Source organism: Rhododendron vialii, chromosome 2a, assembly GCF_030253575.1.
Source record: "Rhododendron vialii isolate Sample 1 chromosome 2a, ASM3025357v1".
In the NCBI taxonomy this organism is placed as follows: Eukaryota; Viridiplantae; Streptophyta; class Magnoliopsida; order Ericales; family Ericaceae; genus Rhododendron; species Rhododendron vialii.
The window spans coordinates 40,553,905-40,570,487 of NC_080558.1; the positions used below are offsets into that span (position 1 = coordinate 40,553,905).

The 16,583-nt window shown below is 38.4% G+C and overlaps 1 protein-coding gene across 2 annotated transcripts; it reads left to right on the plus strand.

Annotated features, from left to right (window-relative positions):
* Positions 1 to 5,091: 5,091 nt before the first annotated feature.
* LOC131317747 (protein PHOX1-like) lies at positions 5,092 to 11,481 on the plus strand. 2 transcript variants are annotated; one of them, XR_009197402.1, is made up of 3 exons: positions 5,092 to 7,643; positions 7,745 to 8,004; positions 11,121 to 11,481. XR_009197402.1 is itself a non-coding variant. In XM_058347343.1 (2 exons), the coding sequence occupies exons 1-2, from the start codon at positions 5,648 to 5,650 to the stop codon at positions 7,891 to 7,893; spliced, it is 2,145 nt and encodes a 714-aa protein (XP_058203326.1). In that variant the 5' UTR covers positions 5,092 to 5,647; the 3' UTR covers positions 7,894 to 8,054. The 2 variants fall into 2 exon arrangements, 1 of the variants encoding a protein (XP_058203326.1); XM_058347343.1 differs by lacking the exon at positions 11,121 to 11,481 and having other exon boundaries at positions 7,745 to 8,054.
* The last annotated feature ends 5,102 nt before the right edge of the window (positions 11,482 to 16,583 follow it).

Sequence of the window (16,583 nt, forward strand, 5' to 3'; positions counted from 1 at the left end):
TCATTGCCTACCTACCAAACAAAAAAAGAAACAAAATAATTTAGGGAAATTTTTAAAAATGGTCCCTCTAGTTTGCACGAGTTCTTATTTTCGTCCCTCTACTATTAATTGTATCAATTTTAACCCTATAGTTTTCATTCCATCTCAATTTCGTCCTTCTCCTTGACGCCGTCCATGAAACAAACGGAATTGAAAGGAAAATTTGTCATTTTCTCTCACAGAGGGACCAAATTGAAATTTTATGCAAACCAGAGGGATTATTTTTAAAATTTTACATTTTACTTTCATTTTTTGTAAATAAAATAAAAAGACCATAAGTAATGTATTTGATAACTGAATTATTTTTTATTGGGTAATCAAACTATATTGAAAATTTTATATTTCATTACACATTACAAAAATATTAGAAAATGCACAAATCAACCCCTTAGCTAATGTCTTTGTATCATGTTCTTATAATCTTCTTATTGTTTCACCCAATAAAAAAAATGTTTAAAATCTGTATTTATTTGTTATATGAGTGATCTTATGAGTAAGTCCCAAAATAAATACACTTATACCCATATTTTAATGTATTTGATCTCTTAATATTTAATAGTGTTATATTGCTTAATTAAACACAATTACAAGATTTCTAAATACTACTGAACAACTTTTTCTTTTTAATCATGTGACCAAAAAAAATAACGATAGTGAAAATTCAATTGAAAAAAAAAATACAAGACCAAGACAATTAACATAAGGGTTGTTTTTCGAATTTTCTCATATTTTTTGTGATGTATATAATAAAAACTTTACAAAATTTCAACATATTTTTTATTATTCAATATAAAATGAGATGAAAAATATATTATATATGATGTATTTTAAATTTATGTATAAAAACAAAAGTAAAAAACAAAATTATAGAAATAGTCCCTCTAGTTTGCATGAAATCTCAATTTAGTCCCTCTGTGAGGAGAAATGACAATTTTATCCTCCAATTCCGTTTGTTTCATTAAAGCCGTAAGTGAGAGGGACAAAATTGAGACAGAATGCAAATTATAGGACTAAAAGTAACACAATTGATACTAGAGGGACGAAAATGAAAATTCATGCAAACTAGAGGGACCATTTATAAAAAATTTCCAATAATTTATGCTTCCTTTAACAGTTTTAAATTTAAATATTTATTATTCCAGGTTTCTGGTGGAAAACAAGATGTTGCTTTGAGTTTTAGCATCCATTGTTTTTCTTCAATTAGTTTCGTCCTGTCCAATCTTGGATATTTTTATGTCAGAAATATTTTTTTTATTGGTGAAAAGTGAAAACCCACAAAATGTGTAGGTTCTTTGATGCGACTTGAGCAAACCTTTGCCACACCAGTTCCTCTGCCTCGTATGAGTCAGTATCTCCTTGCCTCCTTGGTGGCACTTTTGTTTATCCTCTTCTTCACTCATTCGGCGAGCTATGTCGCGAATTTGTTTTGATGATTGGAACTATTCAATTTGTATAAATTGATTTGTTAGAAGATCATGCAAAAATTTCGATCGGATTTGTTATCTTGTAGTGTAAGCACACAAGGATTTGCTCTCTCTCAAGATCTTAGGTTTGAAACCTCTCGTGTGCTATTAACTTATTTGGAGTTAGTCCATGAACTTCGTTTTGGTATTAAACGGATCCTCTACTAGCAGACGACGTGATCCCAAGATTAGTCGAGATTTGCATAAGTTAACTCGAACATATGGTTATAATAACAAAAATAGTGCAATCATATAGGAGTAATTTCTTTGTCCCAAAATGTTTATTGGTCTGTATAACAAGAACTTAAGAAATGACATGTTTTTCAACAAAAATTCAAACTTTTTTCATAAATAGAAAGAATTCATTGATATCTACTAAATTGTTGATTTTTTTTTTTGGAAAAATGAATTATTTTTAAGTTCTCCTTTACAGAAAAGACAAATATTTTGAGACTAAGAGAGTATAAAAAAAAATACTAATTTCAAACCATCCAAACTCACTTGAATAATTTACCCTAGCAATAAGGGGTGTGTGACACGGTGGAGGATTTTAAGGGTTATCTTGACGGAATGAGAAAGATGAAAGTATAACTGTTTTTGTGAGGGGTGGTGCTGTTCAATTTTCTGTTGGATGATCCTCTTTTTTCTTTACATGTTTTATGGTCTTTGTATCTTTTGCTCGTAAGCATTTGTGTTTAGTGAGTTTCCCTCTCGATGTATCATTTGCGAGCCAATAAAATCTTCGTTTTGCCGAGAAAAGAAGAAGAAGGAGGAGTGTGTGACAGTATTCGTTCATTTATTTATTTAATTATAATTATCGTGGAGAATCATATCCTGGATAGCACTCACATAGCCGGACAACCAATAAAAGGGTTATTCCAGCAATAAGTCTGTTGACACAAACTTGTTGTACATAGATTTCACACAGATTTTTATGTGGAATTCACTACGGGTCTCACAAAAACAATCCAAGTCATTCATTAAATGTAAAATATTTTTTCAAGTGTCCCTTGCGAAAAATTAGCTCAATCTGATACTTATAAATACTTGATCCAATCATTTAACATTTCATTATTCTGAAAATTGAATAAAAAGTTTGATGATTGGATCAAGTATCTATAGGTATCGGATTGAGCTTATTTTTCGTAACAGCCCTTGAAAAACTGTTTTACATTTAATGAACGGATTAGATTATTTGTGTGAGACCCGTAATAGACTCTGCACAAAAATCTGTACAAGATCTATTACCTATTTATCTGTGTGTATAGCGCAGTTCTCTCATTCCAGTCAGATGGGAAAGCGCGTTGCGTAGCGTAGCGTACGGCGAAAAGAAAGACCAGGACCAACGATAAAAATTATTGGGCCTTATTGCAATACCAATAGGAGATCTCAGTAATTCAAACGTATTTTGAACAATTCAAATTTATTCCCTCTCACTCTCCTCACCCGACCACTTTTTCTCCTTTTTTTTTTTCAAAATCTGGACCGTTTAAAACACGAATTGTTAAAGACACCGCGTATATGGTATCCGCACGATACCCAAAAACTTCTCACGACCAACGCACAAACAAACCGTCCAGGGAAGGAATCATCATATGCTTTGGGTTTCTAACACAGAATATTCCTCCCTCAAAATGGATACATGGGCCCCACTATGGTTTTCCCACGTGTTTTTCTCGAGATAGCCTTTATGGCGTGGACCAATGAGCACTGGGCACAGCTTCGTTTGGGCGCGTGAACGACACGCCTCAAGCCCCCCTCTCGGATTGGTTTTCCCCCCGCATATCGTGGTGTTTTTTTTTTTTTTTATAAGTCCCGCAGATCGTGTTCGGATATAAAATTTCACGAGAAATGATACACCCACCGCAAGGGTGTGGGGTCCATTTCAGGACCGGCACGGATAATTCGAGCCACTCAATAATTTAAAAAAGAAAAATCAAGTGAGTCTGCGCAGAAATCATCTTAATCCGATATGTCTAGGTGTTCGTTTCAATCTTCCATTCGTGAACGGCTCAGATCATCTGATTTTTGAAAGTTTGGATCAAGCATCTACACATATCGGATTGAGACGATTTCCGCTTAGGCCCACTCAGTTTTTTTATAAAAAAAATATTGAGTAGCTCGGATCATCCGTGCGGGGTCCGAAGTGGGCCCCCCACGTGTGCGGTGGGCGTGCAGTGGGTATATCATTAACGAAATTTCACAACAGAAACTAGGGACACATCATTTAGTGTATAGTGCACCAAATAAACATCACGTTTCGTGAGATTCATTCTGGGGTCTCATACAAATGCTTTGAGCCGCTTTATTTTTTTTAAAATATTTTAAAAGCCGGGCTCTAAAAGAAAGTATTTATCTACTCGGCAATTTTTCTGGAAATGCACCCTTGCAGTTGTCTGTTTTTCAATCATTTGTCGAACCTAGCTTACATTAATCTTTTTGAGACGGAAAAGGAAAATGTTACAGTTTAAAGGATGCAGTGGCAGCTCTACAAAACTTATAGCACAGTATTCGAAAATTATCATAACTTTACTAGCTCTATTAACCAAGAATACATACACAAAATCTCATTTTTTATGATAAATTGTGTGGCCAAAAAATTATAACCTTCATTCCCAAAAGATTTTCCACTATGCAAATTGAGAACTTAAAGTAACATATATTTGTCTAAAAAAAAAATATCAAACTTTAGTTCAGTTCTTGTATGGCTAGTGGATAAACTTTTGGGAATGGATGGAATAACATTTTACATTTCTCCAAGACAAGTTTTTATAATTTGGGCCAATATTCAATCGGCGTATTAATCTATTACTAATATACTATGAGAAGAAATTATGCTGAATAGATTGGGACGAACCTTTATGAAGATCTATTTTTCTTATTTTGTCCCTATTTTCTATCATAGTGTTGGATTCTAAGAAAAATTGTCAAGTTTACAAGGTTGAATATCTTTTAAACTTGTCCATAATTGGAGAGAGAGAATTTCTTTTAAGCTTGTCCATAATTAGAGAGAGAGTACATCATTTCTCTATCTTTTCTAAGTTTCTTTATGATGAGGGAAAACAATTTGATTATTATCGTTAGTTTGCAGCAAAATAATATAGCGGAAACTCAACCATATATATTTATTAATCAAGTGGTGAGTGGTTTGTGAGTCCTTCTCGGCTACACAGCAATAATAAAAAACTGCATGTTTTAAAGTTCAATTCGTTGAGATGAGAACATTGATCACGTCGAAAATTAAATTGATCGATATGATTTCGAAATACATTAATATTTTGTTTTAAAAAGAAGTGTGCAACACATGATTGAAAATCGATTCGACACAAATTTAAAGTTTAAAGCATTTCGAAATCACATAAAACGATATCTGATCAACTTGAATTTCGACAAAGTCAATATTCCCGGCGAGTTCTAAAAATTAAATAATTTCGATCATTTTTGTGGATCCGGAAAAAACTCACAAATGATCCAAACTGGAGGGGAGGTTGACATTAGGCTTCAATTGTGTCGAGGACAATAGTACTAGATTAAAAGTACTACAAGTGACTGTAAGAATAACTCGGGACGATGGAGAATATTTCGACTCCAACAAACATTCCTGTTCGTTCAGACCATGAAACGTGAGAAACCGTTTTTTACCCACACGCGCCTGGAACCGCCGTGGGGATCATTTTCACCTGGGCACCGTTGACGCCCCCCCCCCCTCCTCCTCTCTCTCAGGAAACCCTAAAGACAGACGGGGAGAGAGGGGGAGAGAGAGAGAGAAAGAGAGATAAAAGCCCCTTGGAATAATTGCCTGCCAGTTCCTCTGGCCGCCATCAATACAGAGTCTCTCTCTCTCTCTCATCGAATCTCGTCCGCCCGAGCGTAAGCCGATTCCTCTGTCCTTTTCATGCTCCCCTGTTTCTCCTGTCCCCACCTTCTCCTCATTCCTTAAAAGCCTTTTCTCACAGGTTATAGAGTCAGAAAGTCTCCATTCCTCCTTTTACATTCGCTTTTTTAAGGAATTTTTTTGGGTTAGTCTCTCTCTCCCTCTGATATAGATTGAATTTGTGAGCAGTGCTGTTGTTATTAGTTCCATAATCAAAGATATTCTCTTCTCCTTTTTTTTTTTGTTTTGGGGGCTAATTATTAGTTTAGTGATGGGAAAACCAACTGGAAAAAAGAACAAACAAACCGAACCGAAACCTAACGAAGCAAACGCCGGGAAACACGGCAAAACCTCGAAGGCGTTCGACGAGGACACGGCCGTGTTCGTCAACATGTCACAGGAGCTAAAAGAGGAGGGCAACAAGCTGTTCCAGAAGCGCGACCACGAGGGCGCCATGTTGAAGTACGAAAAGGCCCTCAAGCTCCTGCCCCGGAGCCACATCGACGTGGCCTACCTGCGCAGCAACATGGCCGCCTGCTACATGCAGATGGGCCTCGGCGAGTACCCGAGAGCGATCCACGAGTGCAACCTTGCGTTGGAAGTGACCCCTAAGTATAGCAAGGCGCTGTTGAAGCGGGCCAGGTGTTACGAGGGTCTGAACAGGCTTGATTTTGCAATGAGGGATGTTAATCATGTCCTGAGTATCGAGCCAAATAATTTGACCGCGTTGGAGATAGGGGAGAGCGTGAGGAAGGGGATTGAGGAGAGGGGCGGTGTTAGTGTTGTTGAGGATAAGGAGGTTGTTTTGCCCTATGTGGAGCCTCCTGTGAAGCCGACGTGGAAGAGCGTGAGGGAGAAGGTGAAAAAGAAGAAGGGGAGTAAATTGGGCAGGTCGGAAAGCGGGAAGCGTGTTGAGGAAAGGGGAAAAGATGTGGGAATGGAGGAGAAGAAGGCGGAGGAGGAGGAGAAGAAGGCGGAGGAGGTGAAGGAGGTGAAGGTGGTTGTGGAGGAGGAGAAGAGGAGCGTGAAGGAAGAGAAAGCGGTGACAAGGACGGTGAAATTGGTGTTTGGGGAGGATATAAGGTGGGCTCAGCTGCCAGTTAATTGCGATGTTCGGCTGGTGAGGGATGTGGTTAAGGATAGGTTTCCTAATATGAAGGGTGTGCTTATCAAGTACAGGGATGGAGAAGGTGATTTGGTTACCATCACCACAACTGATGAGCTGAGGTTGGCTGAAGCATCTGGTGATCAACAGGGTTCTCTCAGGTTCTATGTTGTCGATGTTAGTCCTGATAAAGACCCGCTTCACGAGGAGGAGTTGGAAAAAATCAGCAGTGGTTCAGGAAATGTTTATGAAAATGGGTACGTCGGGAAATATAGGGTAACAGAGGAGGGAACAAACTGTATTGATGATTGGATCGTCCAGTTTGCTCGGCTGTTCAAGAATCATGTGGGATTTGATTCGGATTCGTATTTGGATCTTCATGAGCTTGGGATGAAGCTATATTCGGAAGCGATGGAGGACACTGTTACCGGTGAAGATGCACAAGAACTATTTGAAATCGCAGGGGAGAAGTTCCAAGAGATGGCGGCTTTGGCCTTGTTCAACTGGGGAAATGTTCACATGTCTAGAGCTAGGAAACGGGTGTTTCTGACAGAAGATGGTTCTAGGGAAACAGTACTAGCACAAGTGAAGAGTGCATTTGAATGGGCAAAGAAGGAATACGTTAAGGCAGGAAAGCGCTATCAGGACGCTGTGCAAATCAAACCAGACTTTTATGAAGGCCTGCTTGCACTGGGGCAGCAGCAGTTTGAACAAGCAAAGCTCTTGTGGTACTATGCAATTGGAGGCGGGGTTGATTTGGAGACGGGGTCTGCGTCCGAGATCCTAGAGCTTTATAATAAAGCCGAAGATAGCATGGAGAGAGGTATGCAAATGTGGGAGGAGATGGAAGAACAGCGTCTTAATGGGCTCTCCAAATCGGAGAAATACAAAGCTGATTTGCAGAAAATGGGTTTGGATGGGCTATTTAAAGATGTGTCTGCTGATGAAGCTACGGAGCAGGCTGCAAATATGAAGTCTCAAATATACATCTTATGGGGTACTTTGCTTTACGAGCGTTCAATTGTGGAATATAAGTTGGTATTGCCAACTTGGGAAGAATGTCTGGAGGTTGCTGTTGAGAAGTTTGAACTTGCTGGAGCATCTCCAACGGATGTAGCTGTGATGATAAAGAACCATTGTTCCAATGACTCTGCAGTGGATGGTAAAACAAAATCTATTGGAATTGGATCATTTTGAGAACTTTTTAACAAACTTTATTTGTATGTCAGAATTGCTAATATTGCCCCCTTTTGCCTTTTGTAGGTCTTGGATTTAAAATTGATGAAATAGTAATGGCATGGAATGAGATGTATGATGCGAAAAGGTGGCAGACTGGCGTTCCATCTTTCCGGCTTGAACCATTGTTTCGTCGGAGAGTTCCAAAACTACATTCTATGTTGGAGCATATTTAATTGCTTTGTTCACAACTGGAGATTTTTCTATGCCAGTAAAGAAAGTATCAGGATTGTTTCTTGGTTTGGTAGTCAGACAGCTATGGGGTTACGGGTTACCAAGTATGATAGGTATGCCCATTAACTTTTCTTCTGGTTTAGTGAATTACTTACTTTGTGAAGAGTCAATTCTCTATAACACTTGGGGTTGGGTTGGGGTGCAGCATATCGATGACAGAACTGAAAAACATTTGATGCTACGCGTTTTCTAAGATTTATTATGATGTCAAGCTCTAGTATCTAGCTAAACATAACATTTAAAAGGCCAGTGGTGTAATGGGAACTCTGTATTTTGTAATTGCAATTCGTATCTTAGCAAAACACTATTGCAATTCTATCATCATTAGAAGCTTAAACAGGACATATGCCATTGGTTTAGAATGCAGGTATCTTTCACCATGCTAAGTTTATTAATAGTCGTAAATTACTTCTACACAATTTTCTATGCACATGTCAGTATCCAGATTCTGATGATTCTATGTGACATCAACCTGGAATGAGTGGAATCTCTTCCTAGTGTTGACAACTCTCATCCAAGGGGAGAGCAAGTTAGAAGCCATTTGGTGCTCAAAAGAATACTTGAACGCAAATCTCGACAAGAAGCAACCCCTGTTAAGTTATGCTGTTAGATAGATAGAATATATGCAGATCTTAGTGGCAGGGAGCTTCCAAAGTGGATGCGCTCCTGAGTATGGACTAAGGAGGATGCTCCCATCTCGCACCTATTGAGATGGGAGCGTGCTCCTAAATATGATGGGGGCTCAAGGAAGAAATTCGGACTTCTCTTTGCAAACTCATCCGGTGAAGAAGAAAAAGAGAAAACAAGCGAGAGATTTAGGACTCTCATCTCGTATTGACGTATGTATGTGTTCAATCCATAAATTTGATATAAAAACTATATTGGGCCATCTTTTCTCACTCATGTATATATGTTATAAATACCTAATATACACACTCCTTTCGGCACTCCCAACTTTTGATCTTCTACATATGCCTGCTCCGCTTCATGCAACTATGATGCATTTTACTCCAGGTTATGGCATGATTTGTGTGGAATTAGCCTAGTGGTTTTGAGATTATTTGTTGATTGTACCTAGTGATGAATATTAGGATCATAATTTGGGTATTAGGTTGTTCTAGCTTTTAAAACTGAACATCTGGATAAAGTGGTAGCCACGAATAGGAGAGCTCAGTGGGGAATCAGCAGATTTGACCAGTACAAGCTTATAGGGATGTAGTGCTAAAGGTTCTAACCTTCTGAAACCACGTAATGAATCTTATTTCCCATGAAAGATAAGTTGGGAAAACAACCTGTCATATATTGCCCTTTTGTCTCAAATTCTGGGCTTTCTCTAGAGTAGATATGAGATTCCTGTCATAATGAGATCAAGAAACTGATGCAGTTATGCTCCAATCTTGTTTGTAGCAGTAATTTCCATTATTAAGGGTCAGCTCATGGACTCATGTTTGGCATGTTTAAATCATGGTAATTGTGTTAAATACTGCTGGGTGGTTGAGTAGATGCAACATTCTTCGTCTTCTCGAGGTGTTTAAAGTTGTGCTTCATTAAACTTAATTCTTGGCCCTAATTTGGCTGAGCAACCTTGTGTTTCTCATGCATCTATGAACTTTTTTTTTGGTAAGTAATTTCATTTCACCAAAAGCAAGGAAGCTACAAAAGACTACGGGGCATCTCTTGAACAAACAAAACAAGAAGCAAAAACCACCTATACAGGAGCTCTATCAACAATTGTTAATCCTGAATATTTTCAAATCAAGTAACCAATCATAGGATACATATCATGTATCGTAGGTTTTTAACAACTATGGTCTCAAGTAAGAATCAGACGACACTAATTCCCATAAATCTTTTTTTGTAAAATTCCTGGAAACCGGATAAGTTCAGCAGCTCTTTGTGACTTCCCACTGGTTAAGTTGTTAGATAGTTCTACTATTTTCTATTTGCCACTTTAACTCTGGGAATTTTTTCAGAAATTGCACCAACACAGGCACATTACCATTTCCCGTGTACCAGCAATTGAATCAGACACATGTCCATTTCTTTCTTTATCGTGGGAGAAAACACACAGACACAGCCATGACTTCTTTCCTTTTATTTTTAGCTCTTTGCTTGATGAAATAGTGGGGGTTTAACTTGGTCTCCGGTTTAGCAAGGTTCTCATGTAGTCATTTAACCAGCAAAAGGACTTCTATCCTACTCTGCCCTTGGATGAGTTATTGTCGTTTGGACGACATTGTAGGTTCGATGTCATTTTGTGATCAGACCTTGTTCACTTTTATGTTGCTTGGTCTTTCTCCTAAGGATTGATCTTTGTTTAAAAGTGGCAGTTACTTTATTCAAAAAGGCCCTTGCCGATTAAGAAAAATAAGGTGATGTCCGTGTTAAGCTTCATGTTTGCTTTTTTTCTTTTTTTGGATTTTAAACCTAAGTATTCTCTGCGTGATACCCTTAAATCCAGCTTGTGGTGGCTCTGTCAGTTTCTCACATCAAATTGTTAAGCAGTTTTGCGCATTGAGTATACTGCATCCATACTATTAGTATGTGTACATGAATTCTAAATTTTATGTTTTGCGATAGTCTCCACTCTGTTTGGATAGGTTTTCAAAAACCATTCTTCAGAAAACTTGTGTGTTTATCAGAATTTCGAAAAATTAGTTTGGTTAAAAAGATTTATATTTAATTTTGAGAAAAACTCCAAAAATAATTTTCAGAAACTAATATCTTCGCAAACCCAAATAAGAAACTATGAAACCAATGAATTGTTGTGTTTGTAATAACTTTTTTTCTGAAAAGTTTTCTGTGAAATTGATTCCTAAAGCTAAAAGTTGATTCACGGAGGCAACTCCAGGAAATAATTTCCTCTGAGTTCCTGTAGCGCCATTTTCCTTACGAGGTCATGGAGTAAGGATCTTTCTGGATGAAACTTCAAGAAAACATTCCTTTTGCTGGACCTCTCTTATGGTAGCATTCCGATTAAATTTCATGCGTTTGTTTATCTGCATGTCTCGGCTTAATAACATGAAAAACATTTTGTCGCCACAAATCTTCGGAGAACTTTCTCTTGCATTTTCCATTCACATCATTTATGTCATTGTCATCTATGTTGGTGATGAAATAACATGCCGCTACTGATTGAAACATATTTCTTTTCTTTCTAATATTGCAGGTTTTCTTTGTGGATTGTTGTGTTCACTGGATGGTGATATTTTTGCAAGTAAAGATATACACAATTTGTTGATGCTGGTTTCTTTTACCATATCATGAAGGTATACAGAGTTGGTTTTGGAATAGGAGTGAATTTTTCTTCCTTTTGATTGGCTGCAAAGCTATATATCATTTTTCCTCATGTGTGGTTGTATTCTCCTGTTTTTTGGGGTCATATTTTCTCAGACACATGAAAAAGCAGGACTCTTGTTCTTTTCTGTCATGTTGTTCACAATTTGAGGTTGTGTGTAAATGATTGGTTTTGTAACATCATCGAATGATTATGTGGTGGTAATTTTTGTTGTATTCATTTTCTTTTTTTACTTGCCTGTTCACAAACTTCTGTTCGGGTTCATTCTTAATCGGAAAGTGACGGTCTACTTGATGGGTTTCACGTTCGTTTTCCGCCGCCTTGTGTGTATTCATTGTGGATCTTGACACCCCATCTGGTTTCATGAATTTGAGTTTCTTACCATACCTCGTTGAGTTATTGAAAGGGGTTCCGACATCCCGTAGAACTTGACTGGTCTTGCTTCCTAAGATTTATCGTTGCAGTGGGCTCTTTGTAGCTGTTTGGCTGATGAGAATTCTTTTTTTACTTGCTTGACCCTGGATTCTGGTGACTTTTTTTTCTCCATTTCTCATATGGGGGAACAATTATTCAACGCTTTTGGAGCAAGGCCATGGGTCAATCCAATAGTGTTGTGACCGATAAATACTGTGGAACCCATATTTTTTGTGTTGGTATTTATTTAAGGGACAAACTGCCAAGAGCACTCAATGACATCTCACTTATGGCGACGCTCTGCTAACCAGTGTTATAGCCTTTCCACAGTAAATTTACCTTCACAATTCTCTTTTTGCCTCTTATTATTGCACTTTGTTTGGTAAAAAATGGTAAAAATGCCTCTTAGTTGTCCCCCATGGAAGTTGTCGTAACTTTGGGATTCATTTATTTGATTGGACTAATAGTAAACTGTACAATTCCATATTATTAATATCAAAGTAAGCGAAAGAATTAATAATGTCACTCCCCCATGGTAATGTCTTTCTCATTTTTTCCGTGGGCTATAAAATCTAAGGACATTTAATCTGGACTTTATAAAATTTAACCAAACTCCGAATGCATGTATATTTCTTTTGAATGTATCGTTCAATCAAATGGATTCTTGGAGGCCAAAAGGTGACGATGAATAATTCAGACCTTGTATTTCGGTAATTTCCCGCCTTAGTTGAAGACCTGGAAAGGTGATTTCGAAAGTGAGAGTAACTTTTGAAGAGATATTTCTTCCAAGGAAGAAGCTAGTGATGAGAGGTGAATCATCATAAATATTTTTAGGCATGACATGCCATCATCTCTCTTCTTGGTTTGCGAGATGAACTAAATGTAATGAAGTCAAATTCCACAGAAGTGAGCAAAATGCACTGAATTCAAATCCCAAGGGACGTGAGAAAATATAGCGACCAATTTTAACTTGAGATGAACAAAGCGGAGCACTAAACTTACGTTGATGTCACTCGTGATTTTATCAACGGATAAATCTAAATCAAATTAAGAAAAGGAACAATGCGGTTTGGATGCCCATATAAACTTTCTCCTCATTAATCGTCAACTTCTAGAAGCTCAACAAACTGGCAAGTCTTTTCATTTGTTTTATCGTCCCTATTTGTTTATTGTTGAATGTTTGGAGTTAAAAAGGAAACAAAGTAGATCAGATGGGTGGGTGGGTGATTTTCTCCCCTCCGCAGCGTTGGATTTTGGGGGTGTGTGAGGCAAAGGGTGTGGTGTGGGTGGGTGATTTTCTCCCCTCCGCAGCGTTGGATTTTGCTGCTGCTACTCATAAGGCGACGAAGCTGCTGCTACTGATTGATCATCACAAAGAGGTATTCAGCTCAGCTGATGTTTCTTGTAGTGGTGGTGTGATAGTGGTCTTTGCCGCAATGGTTTTTGAATATTTGATGCTGCTGCTACTAACGAGGTGGTGATGCTGCTCCTGGGTTTGTTTATGCTTCTGCTGGTTTTGCTGCTTCATATGCTACTATGTTTTGTATCTAGTATCTAGTATTTAGTGTATTGATGTAATTGGTTATCAGGCACATGTCCCTGGTTTTCACTAGTTTATCTGGTCTAGGTTCTGTTTGGTGTATTCTTTTTATTGGTTGATTCCTTGCCAACCTTGTCGTTTGAGTTTGTGAGCAGCGTGTGATTGTCCAAGCCAAAGGTGCCAACCTTGTTGGGATTTTTGGTTTTGGTTGTGACGTCATTTATGTCCGAAATCCCTGATAGCTAAGCTCATAATAAACATTATCGACAACATATAATCAAAGGTAATTTACCATCATTAGTGGACTGTGAGTATTTTCCTTGTGTTTCTTTCTATCTTTCTTGATCTTAGTTTTTTTTTTTTTCCTTCCTAATTTCTTGTTGCAGGTGGTTGTGGTCTCTATTGTTGATGTGGTGTCCAATGTCCATGGTCTTATTCCAGCGCATTTTGATTTGCCTGGTCGGTTGTATGCTGTGGTGGGTGTATAGGTTGAATGCCTTTGGTTTTCACATGCATCTGCTTTTGGTCCACATTGTCATAGCCTAAGCCACATAATTCGCGTGCGTGTATGCATGTGCAGGTGAGAACGTGAACATGAGCGTGAAAGCGTATTTGAATCACATCCCGAATTTCTCGCAAAGATTGATAGCGTGAGCGCAGTTTGAGAATTGAGTAGCGCATGACATTTTGAATGATTACGTGACTAAGGTTATCGTTATATAAGTGTTTGGGCTGAAATGTATTTCCTAGTTGCATTTTTGTTTATGGCTGTAATCCGGATTGGATACTCTTATTTATAATCTCAAAGGAGTTCTCATTATTCCAAAAACAAATAAATAAATAATGCAACCATTTTTTGACCTTGCACAGACAATGGATCAAAATACTTTTTGCGGGGCCCACATCAAATACGACAAAGGTGATCCAATTCAACTCATGGGTACAATAAAATTTTCCTAGATATAACCATTGGGAAAACTAATATTCTCAAAGAAAAATGCTAGAAACAACCCGTCAAGCGGTCAACAGAGGAACCATTTTCCAAAATAGTTATGACACTAGAAAAATTATTACTACTTGCTTTAGGAGAATTGCCACCATGGCCTTCTCCACCACACTTATGAATTGGCGTCATCATCAAATGTGCGGTTGAGAAGGCCCCTGAAGCACTGAATAATCACTCTATGACATGGACATCCTAAAATAATTGTCCTATCTGTAAAATGAGAGCTTAGAAATGTAACGCCCCCAATTTTGGGTACGTTAAAGAAAACATTTTATTACAAAAATAAGGTGAGTCTGGCTCATTATTATAATATAACTCTCATGAGAGTACTTTTATTACACAAGGGAAGGGAACTAAGGTTCCTAACTATAGCTCCGCCTGCTCCTCCATCTGAGCCAGCTCTTCAGCTCCAAAGGTCTCCAAGGTGTACTGCTCACCTTGATCATCTACAAAGTCTGACACATTATACCAGCGTCGCCACCGATATAATATGTCAGGGTCACTAAAGGTAACACCGTGAGCTACAAAAACTCAGCAGAACAAACCCATACCCGCTAACCCATAACTTACAAACAACAGGTTATACAATCATCGATTTCCACATGATACATGTATATACAGCCAACAATGACACATCCATATTCGTTAATCATTTATCGTTGGTGTCCAAGATTTTTGTGTTTCTCCTACGCGACTCGTCGTAGACCGTGTCAATATTTTCACATACCAATCCATCTTTCAAAAACCATTTGTTTAACACACCCAACCTCGGTTCCGCCGTTCTGGTCTCCCGAGTATCCTCACAATGGTTCCGCCGCACCGGATTCCTATTGGCACACAAAATTTTGCATTAGCTCCTCTCCGCGGATAACCAAGCCATACCTCACCATGGTTCCGCCGGTCCGGGTTCCCATGGGAACGCACACAACCTCACAATGGTTCCGCTATTCCGGATCTCCATTGGAACACACACAACCTCACAATAGTTCCGCTTTTCCCGGATTCCCATTGGAACACACACACCCAACTCACATTATGCCACCAAAACCGGTCATAATATAGTTTCAAAAATATTTCCTTCCTCGGAAAACATTTCCTTTCATTAATCACACCCTAGGTGCCATGTTTCTACTTTCTCGGTTCTCGTGTCTCGTTTACATGCAAAGACTCCGCGGTAGGACAAAAGTAAGCATGAAACATTCTAACAAGATCATCCAATTCTATAATATACCACAAGTAACACATTCGATTTATGTATGCAAGCTCATACTCCTTGGAATATCAAAATATGAATACTTCGATTCACATGGTAACGTTTTAACTTTCGAAAACCGTTCTTTCTTAAAGATCAAACAACATATGTTTTACTTGGAATAAATAAGTAAGTGAGTAAGGATAAACTTAGAGTTAGGGGTAAGAATAATCTACCTTGATCCGAAACTAGTCGGGGCCGAATAAGCTAGTTGGAAGTTTTCTACGGGCGGTGAAACTCGCAAATCTGGACCAAACTTTGGATGGCAGTAACTCGGTCAATATTTGGCCGAACATGATCGTTCTTAGGTCGAAATCGAAGCTCTCGAAGTGCTCTACAACTTTCGTGAAGGAAGTTGATCCTAGAAACTACTTTAGGTAGGAGAAAAATGGTGATAAAGGAAGAGACAGTATGCTGTCTGGAAATGGAAATCCGAGATTTTTACTGAACTTCGGATGCCAATATCTTTGTCATTTCTTCACCGATTAGGGTGGTTCTTGGGTCTAACTTGAAGGTCTCGAAGTTCTCTACAACTTTCCCGAAGGAAGTTAGCTCTAAAAACTAACCTAAGAGGGAGGAAACTGAGGATTTTCAAAGGGCAGTAGGCTGCCTGGAAAAACAGAAATGGTTTCTAGAGAGAAGTGAGAGCAAGAAGTGAAGGTGTGAGTTGAAACTTGAGGTGAGCTTGCTATTTATAGGCAAAAGTCTTGGCTCTCTCTCCCTCCATATGGCCGGCCATATCTCTCTCTCTCTCCCATGGATTTGTTCCATTGAGTGGTCATTTCAAGCTCTTCAATCAAGTCATAGCCTTCCATGACTTGTCTTTTCCAATTTAGGCCAAATCTTAGGCCATCATGAAGGGTTTTGGACTTGTCAAGTCTATGGGGAGGTTGCTTGCAAGAAAGAATATAATCATGGGTTAGCTTTGTACTTTGGAAGACTAGAATAGGTTGGCATGTAGTAAATAGGCTTAGGGCTATTAATGTTGCTTGTGTAAGTGTCCAAAACACAATCACACACTCCACCTCCCTCTCCCATTCGGCCTTCCCTCTCCCATTCGGCCTTTCTCTCTCTCTCTCTATATATATATATTCATCTAAGAAAATCTAGGAAAGTAAGTCT

What these genes read in the sequence shown, in the direction of transcription:
- LOC131317747 (XM_058347343.1), top strand. Translation starts at nt 5,648, where the DNA reads ATGGGAAAACCAACTGGAAAAAAGAACAAACAAACCGAACCGAAACCT. An exon ending in CAATGACTCTGCAGTGGATG is followed by an intron (nt 7,644 to 7,744) that starts GTAAAACAAAAT and finishes TGCCTTTTGTAG; the next exon opens with GTCTTGGATTTAAAATTGAT.